The 15231-nt window shown below is 66.9% G+C and overlaps 4 protein-coding genes across 4 annotated transcripts in view; 1 reads left to right on the top strand and 3 right to left on the bottom strand.

Moving 5' to 3' along the window:
* Positions 1-1908, bottom strand: part of PFL1_00733 (uncharacterized protein) — a gene marked incomplete at both ends in the record, with an annotated part of 2923 nt that extends 1015 nt beyond the window's left edge. The window contains one exon of the mRNA XM_007878235.1: positions 15-1908. Within this exon, the coding sequence (XP_007876426.1) occupies positions 15-1908 (1894 nt within the window). The remainder of the gene's footprint in view (positions 1-14) is intronic.
* A 1646-nt stretch (positions 1909-3554) lies between these two features.
* Positions 3555-5149, bottom strand: PFL1_00734 (uncharacterized protein; the record flags this gene model as incomplete). The annotated part of the gene is made up of 5 exons (XM_007878236.1): positions 3555-3856; positions 3995-4095; positions 4195-4465; positions 4578-4836; positions 4955-5149. 5 exons carry the CDS (start codon positions 5147-5149, stop codon positions 3555-3557), a joined length of 1128 nt encoding a protein of 375 aa, XP_007876427.1.
* A 436-nt stretch (positions 5150-5585) lies between these two features.
* Positions 5586-8835, bottom strand: PFL1_00735 (uncharacterized protein; the record flags this gene model as incomplete). Its single annotated transcript, XM_007878237.1, has 8 exons — positions 5586-5612; positions 5718-5738; positions 5846-6378; positions 6515-6743; positions 6860-6923; positions 7032-7601; positions 7722-8100; positions 8211-8835. The coding sequence occupies 8 exons, from the start codon at positions 8833-8835 to the stop codon at positions 5586-5588; spliced, it is 2448 nt and encodes an 815-aa protein (XP_007876428.1).
* A 2330-nt stretch (positions 8836-11165) lies between these two features.
* PFL1_00736 (uncharacterized protein) overlaps positions 11166-15231 on the top strand; it is a gene marked incomplete at both ends in the record, with an annotated part of 4235 nt that continues 169 nt past the window's right edge. The window contains one exon of the mRNA XM_007878238.1: positions 11166-15170. Coding sequence (XP_007876429.1) covers positions 11166-15170 — 4005 coding nt within the window. The remainder of the gene's footprint in view (positions 15171-15231) is intronic.

Below are 15231 nucleotides of genomic sequence, written 5' to 3' on the forward strand. Positions count from 1 at the left end.
GCGGATGAGCCGACCGAGCGTCTCCATGTGCTCGTCCTGGAGCTCCTTGAAGTACTTGATGTGGTGCGGGAAAAACTCGCGCTTGGTCAGCTTCATCATCGTGAAGCGGTTGTACGGGAAAATGGTGGGCAGGTAGTTGAAGAAGTTGTCGTTGTACTCGCCCAGCTCCACCGCCAGCTTGGCCGTCTCGACCAGCGGCGGCTTGAGCGCCGGCGGGAACTTGGTCTTGACCGCAAAGCTCTCGCTGGCCACCAGCCGGCGCAGGTTCTCAAACGCCGCCTGCAGCCGCGGATCCACCGGCCGCGTCGGGTAGCGCGCCTTCTTGGCCCGCGCCGCGTTGTCGTCGATCTCGTCGACCTTGATCGGCGACTCGCGGCTGCCTTCGGCCGACTGCCGGCTCACCGCGGGCGGCGTCCCGTGCGGCGGCGACCCGGCGGACACCGCGCTGCCACTGCCGCTGGCGGCGCCGTTGCTGCCGTTGAGCAGCGAGTTGACCTGCATCCCGGCCGAGGACCCCTCGCCTCCGCTAGGGGCGGCCGCCGTCGCGGGTATCGGCGCAATCGGGCCGGCCGTAGTGATCTGACCGCGCTTGGCGATGAGCTTGTTGATCGAACCGGCAAAGCCCGACTTGGAGTCGCGGATGCTGAGGGGCTTGACGCGTTCCCTGCCGCCGGCGCCCAGGCCCGATCCGCGGCCCTGCTTGCTCGGCTTGATCTTGGCCAGCTCGACGGGGCCCTGCGTGACGTAGAACCCGTCGGCCTTGGGCTTGGCAAAGTGGGTGGGCTCGTCGACGCCCAGCTCCGAGTCGTCGACAAACGGGTCCTTGGTATCGTAGGCGTCATCCTCGGCCAGCTTGCCACCCCTCCGGCGCTTCTTGCCGGCGTCGCCAGCAGCTCCACCGCCCCGGGCTCCAGACTCGGCCGGGTACTTTGCCAGCAACTTGGCCAGGCCGCCCCCGACGTCGTCCAGGCCCGGCGGAAGGGCGGGGCCCGGTGCGGCGTCGTCGACGACCTCCATCTGCGACTCGAACCACGTCGCCCACGGGTGGCGCTCCGTCCTGAGCTGGGCGTAGACCAGGTTGGGCACGTTGACCAGGTAGCCGTCCTTCTTGGCCTCGGCCAGCGAGATGCGGATGGTGGGCCTCGGTGGCGGTCCAAGAGGGGCGATGGGCTCCGGCAGCGATGGCGTCTTTCGCCGTGCTCGCCTCTTGACCTTGACTGCGTCCTTGTTGCGCGAGTTGTCGCCAGCCTCTGCCCCTGAAGCGCTTCCGCCGTCGGACGATCCATCGTCGTCGTCGTCGTCGTCGTCGTCGTCATCCTGGCGGTCTTCCGCGCGCGCTGTTGCTGGTGCCGATGCTCCTGGCTCGCCAGCGGCGTCTCCGTTGGGCGCGGTGGTGTCTGCGGACGGTCTGCTGGCGCCCGGTGGGCTCGTTTGATCTTGGAGAGCCGCCGAGCCGCTGGGGCTGCCGTGGCTCAGTCGGCGGTCCGGATCTCTGCTGGAGTCGCCGAGCACGTCTGGGTAGGTGCTCCGCGTCGGTATCGCCGGCTGCTCGCCTCGCTCCTGTGCTTCGACCGACATGCCCGAGGTCGGCGCGGGTGCGGCGCGGGAGATCGAAGGTGAGGCTGCCTGGTATGGCGGCGAGCGGGCCCGGGAGTCCGAGGATCCGACGTCGCTGAACCTCTTTCTGGGCGAGCCGCCGGATGGGCTGCCGTAGGGTGAGGTCGAGGGCCCGGTAGGTCCGAGGAGGTTGGCCAGCGAGACTCGAGAGGCGGCCGAGACTCGGCGGGGCTCCATGGGCTCATCGCCGTCGTCGTGTGAATGGCCGTTGGCATGGTAGACGGGCGATGCGGCGACGCTGCTGGAGCTCGAGATCTCGATGACCTGCGGTGCTGATCGTTCGACGCTCATCGTGCCGGCCGGGGCCCGGGCTAGGGCTAGGGCCGGGTCTGTTTGGCTGCGGGTATCTTTGTGGGCGCGAGCGAGCGGGATGAGCGGTCAAGCTCGATACGGTGGCCACGCCGAGGGAGCCTGTATGCTGATGGCCTGGTCGAGCCGCGGGTCCGTCGGCTAGCTCAGGAGGGAGCGCCGATGCTGGCCAGTGGTGCGACGTCAAGGCGCCCGGCTGAGCTCGATGCGACCGTCCGAGTGGCGAGTGCAGGCGCAAAAGCGGCGACGACGTGTGACCGAGTTAAGCTCCGTGGTCGTCGGGTCGAGGTGTGTCGGCCAGGGAATGCGGCGCAGCTGTGAGCAACCAGCGTGGATGCCGACAGGCGTCGGGTCGACGAGGCTGCGCTGCGGTTGGCGAGTTGTGTTCCTCTTTTTTTTTCCCCGGCGCGGTAAGGTCGATGGATCGAGGTGATGCTTTGTGGCCTGGGAGGGGTTGAGGCGCGGCGGTGTGCGTACTGAATTGGGTGAAAGAGCGGTGTCGTGGAGGTGTGGGTGCGAGCGAGACTGCGGTCAGAGGCTCGGTGTCGGTATGGGTGGCGGCGAAGAGTATCGCGACGGCAGCGATGATGCTGTTGGTGATGGTGGCAGGCAGGCAGGCAGGCAGGCAGCCGAGCCGAGCTTTGCGTGGAGAGAGAGTAGGCCAGGCAGCAGCAGGCAGGTGCATCGAGGCCACGACGGGGGCCCAAGTCTGAGCGAGCGTGCGCGCTTCGAGATCCAGCCAGCATCTTGGCTGCATCCAGGCGCCTGCCTTGCGCCTGCCTCTTCGCCCGCCGTGTCCGTGGTTGCTCTCGCTTTGACCCGTCTCGACTCGAGTTGGCAGGTGGCCTTGCTTGCGCTGGCCGTGCTCATCGTGACAGCCAGCGGTGGGCCTCTCGCGACCCCCATGGCCCGGCATAGCAAGCAAGCAAGCAAGCAAGCAAAGGCGAGCCACAACCTTGCGTCCGATTCTGAGCCTCACCTTGACGACCCACAGACTAGAGACAGACAGACGATCAGGAGCGAGGATCCGACTGCCGCCAGCCGATAAAATGGTGCGCCGGATGCGAGGACCCTGGCGGCAGGGCTTGGGCCGCCGTCGATCCAGCGCCCGCGCGGCCAACGGGCGAGCCTGCCTGGCCTGCTGGCCTGCCCCTGCTGAACAGAGCTCGCACTCGGAATCCGGCCAAAATTGAAGGCGAAATGCCGCTCTCTCTCCCGCAGGCCTTCTTCGCAGCCTAACCAACCACGAAGAAGGCCAGGACCCGACTCAGAGCGCTCGTCTGGAAGAGCGTCGGCCTCTGCCCGTGGCTTTGGCCACGGCGAGGCTTATTCTCCTCCCCTTCGGTCAGCCCCATCACCTGACCATGCCAACAAAATATCATATATATATGCATTTTTGGCGCTCCCCTTCACGGCCACTCCTGGTTAGTACAATGGTCAGTATAGGACACTCTCACGGGTCTTCTCCGCCTCCGAGGGCTGGAAGACGGTGCTGTTCAGATCGGGGTTCGATTCCCCGGCCGGGAAAGCTTTTTGCTTGTTTCTGCGCGACTAGACGCTGCGTTTCGACATGGTCGTCTGGAGCAGAATGGCTACGATACGGGGATTGGGGAACGACGGGGGTTCGTTCATCCCTGGAAGGCGGTGCCCTTTTTCTCGACGACGCTGATGCCGCCGGCAGCGTAGCCGGTCCCCTCGCGCTGGAGCTGGATCAGTTCCCCCTGCCGGATCCTCTTTGTCGTCGTCGTCGTCGTCGTCGTCGCCGCGGCGGCCGAAGGGGTGTCGTCGGCCTTTGACGACGCCGACGACGGGGCCTCGGGCTTTTCGAGCTTGAGCGGCGTATCGCACTCGACGCACGCCGGATGGGCAGAGGGGACGAGCAGCGTCGAGACGCACGTCGTGCAGTGGACGTGTCCGCACTGCTTGAGCGCTGCATCCGTCAGACAGAGGGGGCCGGGGGCGACGAGGGGAAAGGGGGCTGTCGTGTCAGCTCGTCTGCGCCTGTGTGATCGCCTGCGATTGATAGACGGCGTGAAGCGAGGTCCGAACAACCGAGCGGACGACGCACCAAAGAGGATCGACGAGGTGGTGAGCACCTTCTTGCACCCGGCGCACACCTTTGTCTCGCTGTCCAGCGTCGGAAACCTGACCGGGTGGAGCGTCTTCATGCTGCCGGGAGGGGCAAGGGGGAGATACGAGTCCCGTCAGCAAGGGTGGCCGTGCGACCCGGAGGATGTCCACCGTCGAGCCGACGGCCGGGATGCTCACGTTATGCGGTGGCCCTTTTCGTTTTCGGCCTTGCAGAGCGGCTTGAGCTTGTCGCGCAGCACCTTTGGCGGCGCCTCTGCCTCGGTCGGGGTGAGCGAGGGCAGCCAGAAGGCCGGCAGCTTGGCCTTGCGCGCCTGGGCCTGCTCGGCGGCGATCTTGGCGATGGCGGCGCGTTCGGCCTCGCGGGCCTGGGCCGCCATGCGCTCCGACAGCGTCGTGGGCCCCGCGGCCTCGCCCGTCGGTCCGCTGCTGATTGCCTTGCGCTTGAGCGCTGAAGCAGTGGTAGCAGGAGGAGGTCAGAGCCAGGTCGACCGGGTTAGCCGTCAGGTCACAGAGTGCTGACCGTACCTCGGCGTCGAAGGAAGGTCACGACGAGCACTCACGATTCGAAACCCCTGCCGTCTGTCCGTCCCGCTCCGCTCCGTCGTCGTCGCCGTTGGTCCTCGCAGCTGCGGCTGCCGAGCGCGAGGCCGAGGTGGCGAGGGCGTCGTAGCGCTGTTCAAAGTCCCGCGACACCCGCTCTCTCGCCTGCTGCGCCTGCATCTGCCTCTCTGCCTCTTCCTCCCTCTCCCACCTCTCGAGCTCGGCTTTGAACCGCTCGATCGATGCTTTTTGCGTCAGCAGATCTTGGAGTATGCATTCCTGTCCGGGTCGGGCGTTGCACGTGAGTAGAGAAAGGGCGGAACCAGGACCGTCTGGGCGTCAGCGCATCCCCATAGGCTGCATTGTAGAGTGGTGCTGGGTGGCGCCGCCTGCTCACCTTGCAAAAGACGTGACCCTCGCTGCAGCATACAGGATCGCGCGCCGTCTGGAGGCAGAGCGAGCAGCAGTCGAAGCGGCGCACCGACTCGGAACCCAGCCTCTGGCGCTGCGTGCCCCACCGGTCGGCGAGCATCTGGTACTCGGCATAGGTAAAGTGGCCCGAGGCCGTATTGTGCTTCGAATGGCGGCCCATGTCGTTCGAGGTCCCGTCGTGTCGCGCCGCGGCCCGGTAGTGCGCGCTCTGTAGGGAGGACGAGGTCGATGCCCGAGGTCGTGGGGTGGGGTCGGGCGAGGTTGGTGGTGCAGAGCAGGAAGGCAGGTCCTGCCTGGGCCCAAGCATGTAGGGTCCGATCACGTTTTCCCCATCTCGGGCCACCCGCCCCAGCCGCCTCTCTCACTCTTCCACTTTAGTTGCCGCAACGACGCCGCGGCCTGGCACACCTCCTGAAACCCGCCACAGACACAAGGCGAGACAGGCAAAGGGCGAGGGCAATCCAAGTCCGCGGCAGTGGCACGATGCCAAGCGGGGGGGAATAGTAGTAGTGATACAGGAAGGAAACCCAGACCGATCCAGGCGGGAGCGAGCAAAAAGCGTGGCACAACGCCAGCCAGCGCACGCGGGCGCAATCTCACGGCGGGTTGGTCGGGAGGAAGTTCTGCGATGCAGCCGAACGCGGGGGGAGAGTGGGACAAGAGCAAGGCGTCAGTCTGGAAGCAAGCGGTGCGCGCAAAGAGCAGGGCCAGGGCCGCCTGGCACTCACACCAACAATCATCGTGGGTATCTGGGAGGCGGCGGCGAAGGGGGAGGGCGAGGCGGCAAGGCGGTCGTGGGTTAGCTGTGCATCCATCTGGAGCGAGCGACGGGCGAGGGGCGCGCCTTGGGACTCACGTTCCACTGGTCGCGCCGGATGGTGAAGCTGAAGCAGCAGTGGATGTGGTGGATGCGGCCGCCCTCCTTGCCGGGCGTCGTGTTGCCACCGGTGGCCCCGTTTCCGTTGGCGTTGCCGTTGCCGCCGGGACCGCCGCCGCCGCCGGACGACGAGGCGGTCCTGGCGAGCGCTACATCGCCCACACCGCTTGCAGCCGCAGCCTCGCCCCTCTTGTCGTCCCTGTCGGCCTCCTTGCCGCCCTTGCCCGGCACCTCGGCGGCCATCCGCGTACCGCCGTCGAGCGGCGTCAGTGGAAACAGGCCGGCCGCGCTGCCGGGCTGCGGAGCGAGCGTGGGCGTCGTCTGGCCAGAGCTCGTCGTGCCGTGCACCCTTGGCAGCTGCGCCGCAATCAGCTTGGTCGACGACTGCTTGTCCTTGTTGCCCGCCAGCATCGACTTGTTCTTGGTCCGCAGCACGCACGACGTCAGCACCGCCTTCTGCCCCGGATCAAACGAAACCGCGCCGTACTTTTCCCAGTAGTTGACCGCGCTCTCTGCGATCGGGGGCGTCCGGCCGTCAAGAGGAGAGGGGATTCAGGATCGTCGAGGCTAGTCAGTCGCACGCACCCGCGAGCGCCCTCCGCTGCCGCTGCGCAGCTGGGACCTGGGAACGAGGGCAGAGGGACGCACCTTCGGCCATAAGCTCGTAGATGCAGAGCCGACCTTCGCGCAGGCTCTCGATCGGGACGCCGACCAGCTCGGCAAACTCCTTGTTGCCCTTGTAGATCTCGCCGGTCCTCCGCCACAAGCACGCCGGGATCCCCTGGGTGGAAAAGACGCGGTCATAGTCGAGCAGGAGGCGCTCGAATGCCTCTTCGATAAAGATGAGGTCGATGTTGGTGAGCGACTGGGCGACGGCCTGGCAGGGGGAAGGAAGATCGACAGAAGAGACATCGCGCAGATCGACTTGGTCAGCTCCCCTGGTCACACACAGGCCGCTTCGGCGAACCCATTCGCCAGGCTCGGTGGGCTCACCCGGAACGCCGGCCGAAAGACGGAAAGGGGCTTGAGGATCCTCCTCTTTGACGCCTGCGACACGCTGCAAAGGGTGGAGCAGGGGTCCCGAGGGAGCAGGGGATAAGCCTTTGAGTCCTCTGGCCACAGAGGTGCAGCAGGGAACGCCACAGCGGCCATCGACGAGACTCACTTCCTCTCCATCCACCGGTTGAGCCGGGCGTAGCCATTGACGTGGTTGTACGGCCTCAGCAGGCCAGCCTCGTACTTGGCCTGGATGACCCGGCTCAGCCGCTCGTCTCTCGATCCGTCCTTTTGATCGGCTGCAGTGAGGAAGAACCTCTCCGTCTTGCTCGCGGCACCGAGCGAAGGCGGATAAGGCCCGGCGTTGTTGCTGCTGCTGGCGCCTGCCGCATTGCCGTCCTCGGACTTGACCGCGGCCGAGACGCTCGACCCGCGTGGCCGCTGCCCTCGGGCTGCAGACGCCGCCTGGGCCATTGTCTTGTCAGCCTCTCGGGCCGACGGGGCCGGGTCGAGACATGAGCTCGGCGGAGGCAGACTGGCTCTCGCGCCGGGCGCCGAAGGCTCGCCCGCCACGTTGGCAGGGCGGCCCGAAATCGTGTTGCGGCGGCTCCCGCTTCGGCTGGTGTTCGGTGCGCCACCCAAGCCAGCGCTGTTGGGCCCTTGCGGCTGAAGATTCGATGCCTTCTGATTGTTGATCGACGCGCCAAACGCCGAACCGTCGAGGGACTCGAGGAATTCGCTGCTCAAGAAGAAGATCGGCGCGCGGGGGCAAAGAAAGAGGCTCTCAGAATCATCCTGCGTGGGTTCTGTATGCTGCAAGGCCCTCGAAGCGCTCTCGCCGCGATCTTGGCAGACTCACCTCAGCAAAGTGAACTCGTTGCCGCCTGCAGAGTCGCCGCTAAAGCCCTGTCCACCGCCCTCGAAACCGCCAGGACCGCCGCCGAGCCCGAGCCAACCAGCGCCGCCGAGCCCACCGTTGGTGCCGCCGAGTCCCCAGTCGAACATCGACGTGCCGTTGTTGGAGCTAGTGGCGCTGAGTGGCAAGGAGCCCGCGCCGCTAGCGAATGGTTGCGCCTGGCCTGTGGCTCCAGCCTGAGCCTTGAGCGGGGAAGCCGAATTGCGAAAGACTCCGGCCTGGTTGAATGGCGATATCCGGTTGTCGGGATTGAGGCTGCTCATCGGCGACACCGACGAGTAAGGCCCGGCGCTGCTGCCCAGGAATGCGGCATTCGGGTTACCTGCAGGGGGGTGCCCAATGTTATGAATGGAGGAGAGATCGATGGAGGTCAGCTTTGCTCGCGTTGCAAAGCGCCCTGTCAGCGCGACGCTCCGCTTCGTGGGGACTGACCTGCATCACCAACAGGCGGCGCTGCTGCCGAGGGATCGAGATTGAGTCCAGCAGCCGCACCAAAGTAGGAGCTGCCGGACCCACCCAGCGGTGCTCCGTTGTCGATGGCGGAGACGCCAGGCGGACCGTCCACCAGAGTGGTCGCGATCTCGGGCACGGGCAGCGCCGATGGCTCGCTGGAGGCCGAGGTCCGCGGCGCGCCTGGCGCGCTGGCCGATGTATGAGTGGATGCCTGCGACGCAGACGGTGCCGGCTTGCTGGTCGACTCGTCGTGACAGAGGTGGCCGATGTCGCGCTTGATGCACCGCTGGCACGGGCGGCCCTCGTCGCAGGTCATGTGGCTGCGGCGGCAGTAGATGCATGCGAGATTGACCTTGCGGCGCTTTGCCGGCTTCTTTTTGCTGGACGACGACGAAGGTGTGTCGGACGAGGCCGCCGCCCCCGCAGGCTTGGAAGGAGTCGCATGATTGGTGGGGGAGGAGGCGAGGGCAGGCGCAGAGGTGGACGACGACGAGCTGGCGAGCGCGTTGTTGCTCGAGTAGAGGCTGTGCGGGTTGAAGGGTGTCGCAGAGCCGTGGGTCGCAGAGCCGCCCGAGGCTGCCGAAGCAGAGGCTGGCGAGGGCATGAGAGATTTGCTAGCACGCTAGTTTGCAGACGGATCCCCGTGGAGGCTGAGTGCTGGCAGAGGTGGTGTGTAGGTTGCGCGAGTAGCGAGACGAGGGACGACAGTCGGGAGCATCACATGCAGCCGCCTTGCTGAGTCGGTCGGGAAGCGAGGTGCGTGCGAGCGAGCGAGCTCGAGTCTGACCTGCTCAGAGTGCGGATGCCTGGCCGTCTCGTCGAATCCTCGAGGCTCAGTGGTAAGGAGCAGTCGCGTTAGCGCACGGTGGCATCGGCGGGCTCGACGCGCCCAGGGTCCTGGTTGGACGGCCGTTTGGCGGGGGAATACGATGGGCGAGAGCGCGTTCGAGCGGAAGTCGAGCGCAGCGAGGTGGATGGAGAGAAGTGCGAGCGAGAAGGGCGCGCACGAGGCGAGCGGCGTCAGGCTGCTTCGAGACGTGACGAGCGGGTTGAGGATGAAGCGTGTCGGTCGTGGTACCCTCGTGGTGGTGGTCGTGGTCGCGGGAAGGAGGCAAGCCGAGGCCCGGGTCAGCCAGCGTTGGACCCGATGGTGTTCCGCGGCCAGCCCGCCCAGCCTGCCATCGGGGCGCGAGCCAACAGCGCGCCAGCCAGGCACAGCCCAGCCCAGCCCGCATCCCGAAAAGGCCGGTTCCCGACGGCGCTGTGAGGGAGACCCCTGCCTGCGTGCACGAGCTTAGCTTGCTGGGTGACTGCCTGGGGCTGCAAATGCATGTGGGCATGCAGGCTGGCAGGCGGTGCATGCATGCGTGCGCTACGGTGAGCTCAGCGCTGGGCTGCCTGCCTGCCTGCCTTTGCTCGGTCGCGCCCGTCGGCTCCATGGATGACGCCTCGACCCGAGCAGATGCTTGCCTCCAAGGCTAGGCAGGCGGTGGCGACGGTCTGCTTGCCCAGCCCTAGGAGTGGCTACCTAGCAGGCGGCCGACGAGGGGATGGTCTGGCTCCCAAGTTTGGCGCAGCCAGGGAGCCTATGCTGGGGCGGCGCGTGCGGCCAAGAGGCGGGGACCGGCAGGCCCGGGCGGCCAGGCGGTTGGTGATGGTTGACGGCCCTCCCTGGTTGTGATTTGCGCATCGAGGCGAGAGGGCCCCTCTGCACGTACGGCGCTCGCCCGTCGTTTGCTCTGCTTGGGGCCGGCTTGCTGCCGACGGTGCCGTTATGCTATCGCCGTCACCTCTTCTCGTCTGTCACAACGGCACAGAAGAGAGAGAGAGACAAGACAGGCAAGCCAGCAGGTAGGTAGAGCCAACGTCGCGGGCCGGGCCAGGCCAGGCCGAGACGCGGCAGAGCTTGGCCACAGGCAGCAACCCGAGGCAGGCAGGTTATAGGTAGGCCGGCTGGCTACAGTAGCACGCTGCGCTGCAACTTGAAACGGGGGCGGTGGGTTGGCTTCATCCTGCCTCGAGGCTACCTGGAACCTGGCGCCGGGGCCCCTGTTACCGTAGGCGGAGCCTGTGGCAACCTGGCCAAGGCGAGCGAGGGCGCAGTAGTGTGCTGGGCCCAGATGGAGCCAGGCCAGGCCAGATCAGGCCACGGCTGCGGGCAGGCCCTTTCTCTCCACCTCTCTCTGAGCAGCTGTAGGGATCTGGCCTCGACGGCGCTCCCCTTTCTCTCCCGCCACCATCGCTGAGGCCCTCTTTCTCTCAATCGACCCCAGCCTTGCCTCGCCCTCTCCTCTGACGGTCCTCTCTGAACGCATCCCGATCCCTTCTCGGGCGCCGACCAGCGCCACCCCTCCCCCCGCTCGTCGCCTGATTCACCCTCACCTCCTAATCTCCATCTCCCCCTTCCCTCCCTCTCCCTCTCACTCTCTCCTCGTTTGCTGCGGCACTGTACCGACCTGTGCGGACTCGTTGTGCCTTTCACCGCAGCACGTGTCCTCGAACGGCGCAGAATTCGGCATCCTCTTCGGCCACCGCCTCATCGCTCCGAGGACCTTGCCATCTTCTCTGGTGCACTCCACCCAGCCATCAAAGCGAGGCTCTTTGCCCTACCGTCTCGTCCAGTCCCTCCGAGGCCGTTCAGCCCAAGAGGTGCGGACACTTTCCTCCTCCGCTCAGCTGTGCGTTGTATCGCCGATCGCCTCCTGACACGCCACTCCTGGACCTTGGACCTCCGGCTTAGCCCGTCCAGGCCATTCTTCTGATCGCGAGGCGCCCCTCGTCACCCAGAGACCTTCTTCATGGGCACAAGCCTCGCACTTGTCCCCGCTGCCCTGTCTCCAGCACAGGATCTAGCGCTGCACCTCTGACCCGCCACCTCGCCCACCACAACCTCAGTCTGGCACGGCCCGAATCCGGGCGCCGCCACAGCCGGACATGAGCGCCGCCGAATACCTGGGCGCGACCTCGTCTCGGCATGCCATTGGCCACAGCGCAGCAGCAGCAGCAGCGTCGCCGCATGCCCCAGCTCTACCAGCGCTAGACAAGGGCAAGGCCAGGGAAGTCGACCCACTCCGCTCGTCGCCCGATCCTGCAGGCTCTACCCGGCTGTTGGCAGGCCGCCGGCTCGACGAGCGCTCCCATCATCATAGAGCAACCAGAGACAGCGATAGCCGACCTGACTCCGCCTCGACCAAGGGCAAGGCCAGGTCATCGTCTCGGGTGGCCGAGGAGCGGCCAGTCCCAGGCCAAGACTACGACGACATCGACACGCTTCGCCTCGGCCACGGTCGAGGGCACAAGCAGCGGAATCCGAGCCTCCAAGAGCCGGACTTTGGAGAGTCGTTTGCCGCCGCATTTGGCGGCGCAGCCTCGTCCCACGAACCCCCTTCGAACGAGGTCGCTTCCCTCGGGAGGGCGCCCTGCAGCATCGCGTTGCCTCGTGACCATGCCGCCGGCGGCTCGCGCCGTGACAGCCCCGCGCGTGTCAGCTCGAGCAAAAGGGCCTACGCCGACGTCTCTGCCTCGCCCCAGCACTCTCCCGCGACGGAGACGATCAGTCTGCCTGGCTCACCTGGAGTCAGCGAGCCGCCGTCCTGGAGGGATTCGCTTACGGGTGCGAGGACCGTTGCATCGCCGCCACTCGAACAGGCCACCACCTCCGCCGCAGCCGGCTCGTCCAGCTCCATTGCGCCTACTAGCGCAGCACCGTCGGGTGCTCCAAGTACGGCGCTCCTGAGGCACCGCGGCTCAAACAAGCGACGCCGCCCGGACCGCACGTCTTCGGACGGTACCACGGAGGGGACCGCCTCGTCGCATCTGCGCTCGGCGCGCAGCTCCATGGACAACGCGGACCCGATCGATGACCTTCGAGCCATGATCGAGGCGCAGAGCCGGCTGATCGACTCCTCGTCCGACATGACCCTGAGCTCGATCGCATCGAATGGCGCAAGGGACATCAGCGACATGTCGGCCGACGCGATCGCGGACCAGGGCATGTCGAGCAGTGTCCCCACCAGGTCCAGTCGGACGGCGTCTCTGCAGCTGGACGACGCTTCGTCTCACCGGCAGACGCAATTCCCTCCCGCAAGGGGTCTAGGCCTTGGACGGCGGCCCGATGCGAATGCTACAAGTCCGGACCTACAGGGAGCAACCGCGGCCGGCGAGCCTGGTCGTGCTCCGCCGATCTCCTCGCGATCCAGAGTCTCTGCGTCTGAGACGCGCGCCCCGTCTGCCAGGTCGCGCCCGTCTCTCCTGCACAATGCCGGTACGGACTCGATGTCGCTGGGCCTGGTTCATCAGAACGACACCAGCCATCGCCAAGGTGGCGCCGCCGCCAACGACGATCCTGTCGCCGCCCGACTCACTCGTCTCTCAAGCTTCTCGCGCGGCGGAACAAGCCTCGAGCCGATCGTCACCAGCGTTGCAGACGAGGCTGCAGGTCCCTCGACGTCGGCGCTTCGGCGGAATCAGGCGCTGTCGGCCCAGCTCGCCGATCTGCGCTCTCGGGTGGACAGCACCGCGGTGGAATTGGCCAACTGGAGAGCCAGGAGCCAGGAGCTTCGGCACCGCCTCACGTCGAGCGTCGCCAGCGTTGACGGCACTCCAAGCCAGGAGCCCGGTCGTCGAGATGCCACGCCCCGGAGCGGCAGTCATGCGACCACACAACCGCCATTCGAAGTGGTCAACACTGCGATGCCAGCCGCGTCCACGCCTCCCCGCGACCCGTACCCGTCCCACGCCGAGACCGCCTCCCTGACGTCGCACGCTTCCGAGAGGCGCATTGGCTCCATCGGCGCACTTGGGAGGGTCCGGGGCCCAACGAGGCGGGCCAACGAGATCTGGCTCGGGCTGGGCGGGCGTGACGACGGTGTCCATAGTGACACGCTGAGGGCCACGGGCCAACGACAAGATGTTCCGCCCGTTGGCGCCAGCGGGAGGCAGCCTCAGCCCCTTCTCGAGCGATCCGGCATCGACCGAAGCCCAGATCGCGAAAGCGGTGGAGCGAGTTCTCGTGAAGGCACGCCACGCACCGGCGACCGGAGCACGGCCAGGCCATGGCTCGATGCACCACAGCTTCCGGACTTGCGGGCAAGATCGCCTCTGTCGTTTTGGTTCACACCAAACGCTGGCGGCGAAGCTTCCGCTGCGACCGCCAGGCCTCTGCAGGACGCTCGCACGACAGCTCCCCGACGCCACAGCGACGAAGGCGTGGCGGCCGAGCCAGCCGACGTTTCCTCGACGACACGGCCGGGCCTTCGGCCTCTGACACTGTCTGCACGCCTGCTCCGCAGCGATACCAACCGAAGGACGGCCCACATCCCGGAGTCACCCCTGGCCGCGCTAGATGGCGACGCCGACAGACTGGATGCTCCGCCGGCCTCGAGTGCCGAGCAGAGGGGCATGGCGCGCACCCTAAACGACATCGGCATGCTTCCCGCCGGTCAGGCAGGGCGGCGCTGGTCTCCGTACGATGCGGTCCCACCTCATTCCCAGGATCGCGGCCTCCGGCGCCCGGGTCGTGACAACCGCGACAACCCGGGCCCGAGGCCGAACTTCTTCCTTTCGAGCTATTTGAACTCGATCGACGCCGAGGACAGCGCCGCCGAGCCCTGGTCGGTCGACTTTAGGGCCGGGATCGGTTCAGCCACTGGTCTGATGGGGAACCGAGCTGCCCGGGATGACGCAGGCGACGGCGTTCGCAGCGCGCCGGCCGACACGGGTCTGTTGGAGCACATCGCCTGGCGCCGGGCCAGACGCCTCGAGGCATCCGTCGCTGCGACAAACGAAGCGCAGCAAAGTCTGCGGTCTGGGCGCATCAGCCAGCGGCGGCTCGACCCGACGGAGCCTCAGAGCACTGGCCCCGCCGATTCCAGAGGCGGCCCCGGCTTCGGCGCCGGGCCGCCGTCATGGCTTGGACACCAGAACGACTCGCAGCGACGCCTGGACACGACGCCTAGAGGGCCTGTCTCGCCTCCGTCCCATCGCCAAGAGGGCAGTCCGTCTGGCGCGGCCGGACAAGCGTCTTCGTTGCGCCTGAGACGCAGAGCCGAGTGGCTCAGCTCCCAGAACGCCTCGCTCTCGGCCGCCGATCGGCGCGAAGGCTCAATCGGCCGCTCGACCCGTGACGTGCCAAGACACGACGGCTCCGCCCCTGGGCGGCACAACGTGGGCGCAGACGACGTCAGGGTCGAGGATGGCGCCGCCGGCGGTCTCCGCCCCTATCGCCACATCTCCGACTTTTCGTGGGAGCGCGTCAGGGCCGAGGGCAGCCAGCCACAGAGGACGAGGGCGTCCGACCGCGATCCTTCCGAGAGCCCGTTCGACTATCTGAGCCGCCTCCTCCGCCAGGATGAGCCGGCGACAACCGGTGGCGGTAGTGGCAGCAGCAGCAGCAGCGGCGGCAGCGCGTCGCGAGCCCGCATGCTGCCGTCGTGGAGAACGGGCGAGAGCTCGAGGGTGGCAAACAGCTTTGACGACTGGTTCGACGTCGACCACCACGGCCCGTGGACCTCGACCAGCCGCATCGAGTCGTTCCTGCGCATGATGCGGCAGGACGGCCTCGGCCTCGGCCTCGCCTCGGACCCGGCCAACTACCTCACCGATGACGAGTGGGACGCCTCCAACACGTACGAGGACCTGCTGCTGCTGTCGTCGCGGCTCGGCGACGTCCAGTCCAAGAATGTCCCGTCGCACGTCGTCGCCTGCTTCTCCACCTGCCCGTACTCGCAGTGGGGCGGGGGCAGCTGCGACAGCCCGCCCTCGCCCCCGGTGGTGGGCAAGGGCAAGCAAAAGGTCGACGACGAGGCCATCGCACGCGCCGTCGCCCTCAAGGCGTCGCGCGACACGAGCTGCGCCATCTGCCTCGACGACTACAGGGACGCGGACCTCATCATGTCGGTGCCCGGCTGCAACCACGCCTCGCACGCCTCGTGCCTCAAGGTGAGTTCTGGCCAGGCCAGGCTCCAGAGGTAGGCCGTGGCGCCACAATCGAGGAGGCAAA

The sequence above is a fragment of the Pseudozyma flocculosa genome (genome assembly GCF_000417875.1).
Source record: "Pseudozyma flocculosa PF-1 unplaced genomic scaffold scaffold00002, whole genome shotgun sequence".
NCBI lineage: Eukaryota > Fungi > Basidiomycota > Ustilaginomycetes > Ustilaginales > Ustilaginaceae > Pseudozyma > Pseudozyma flocculosa.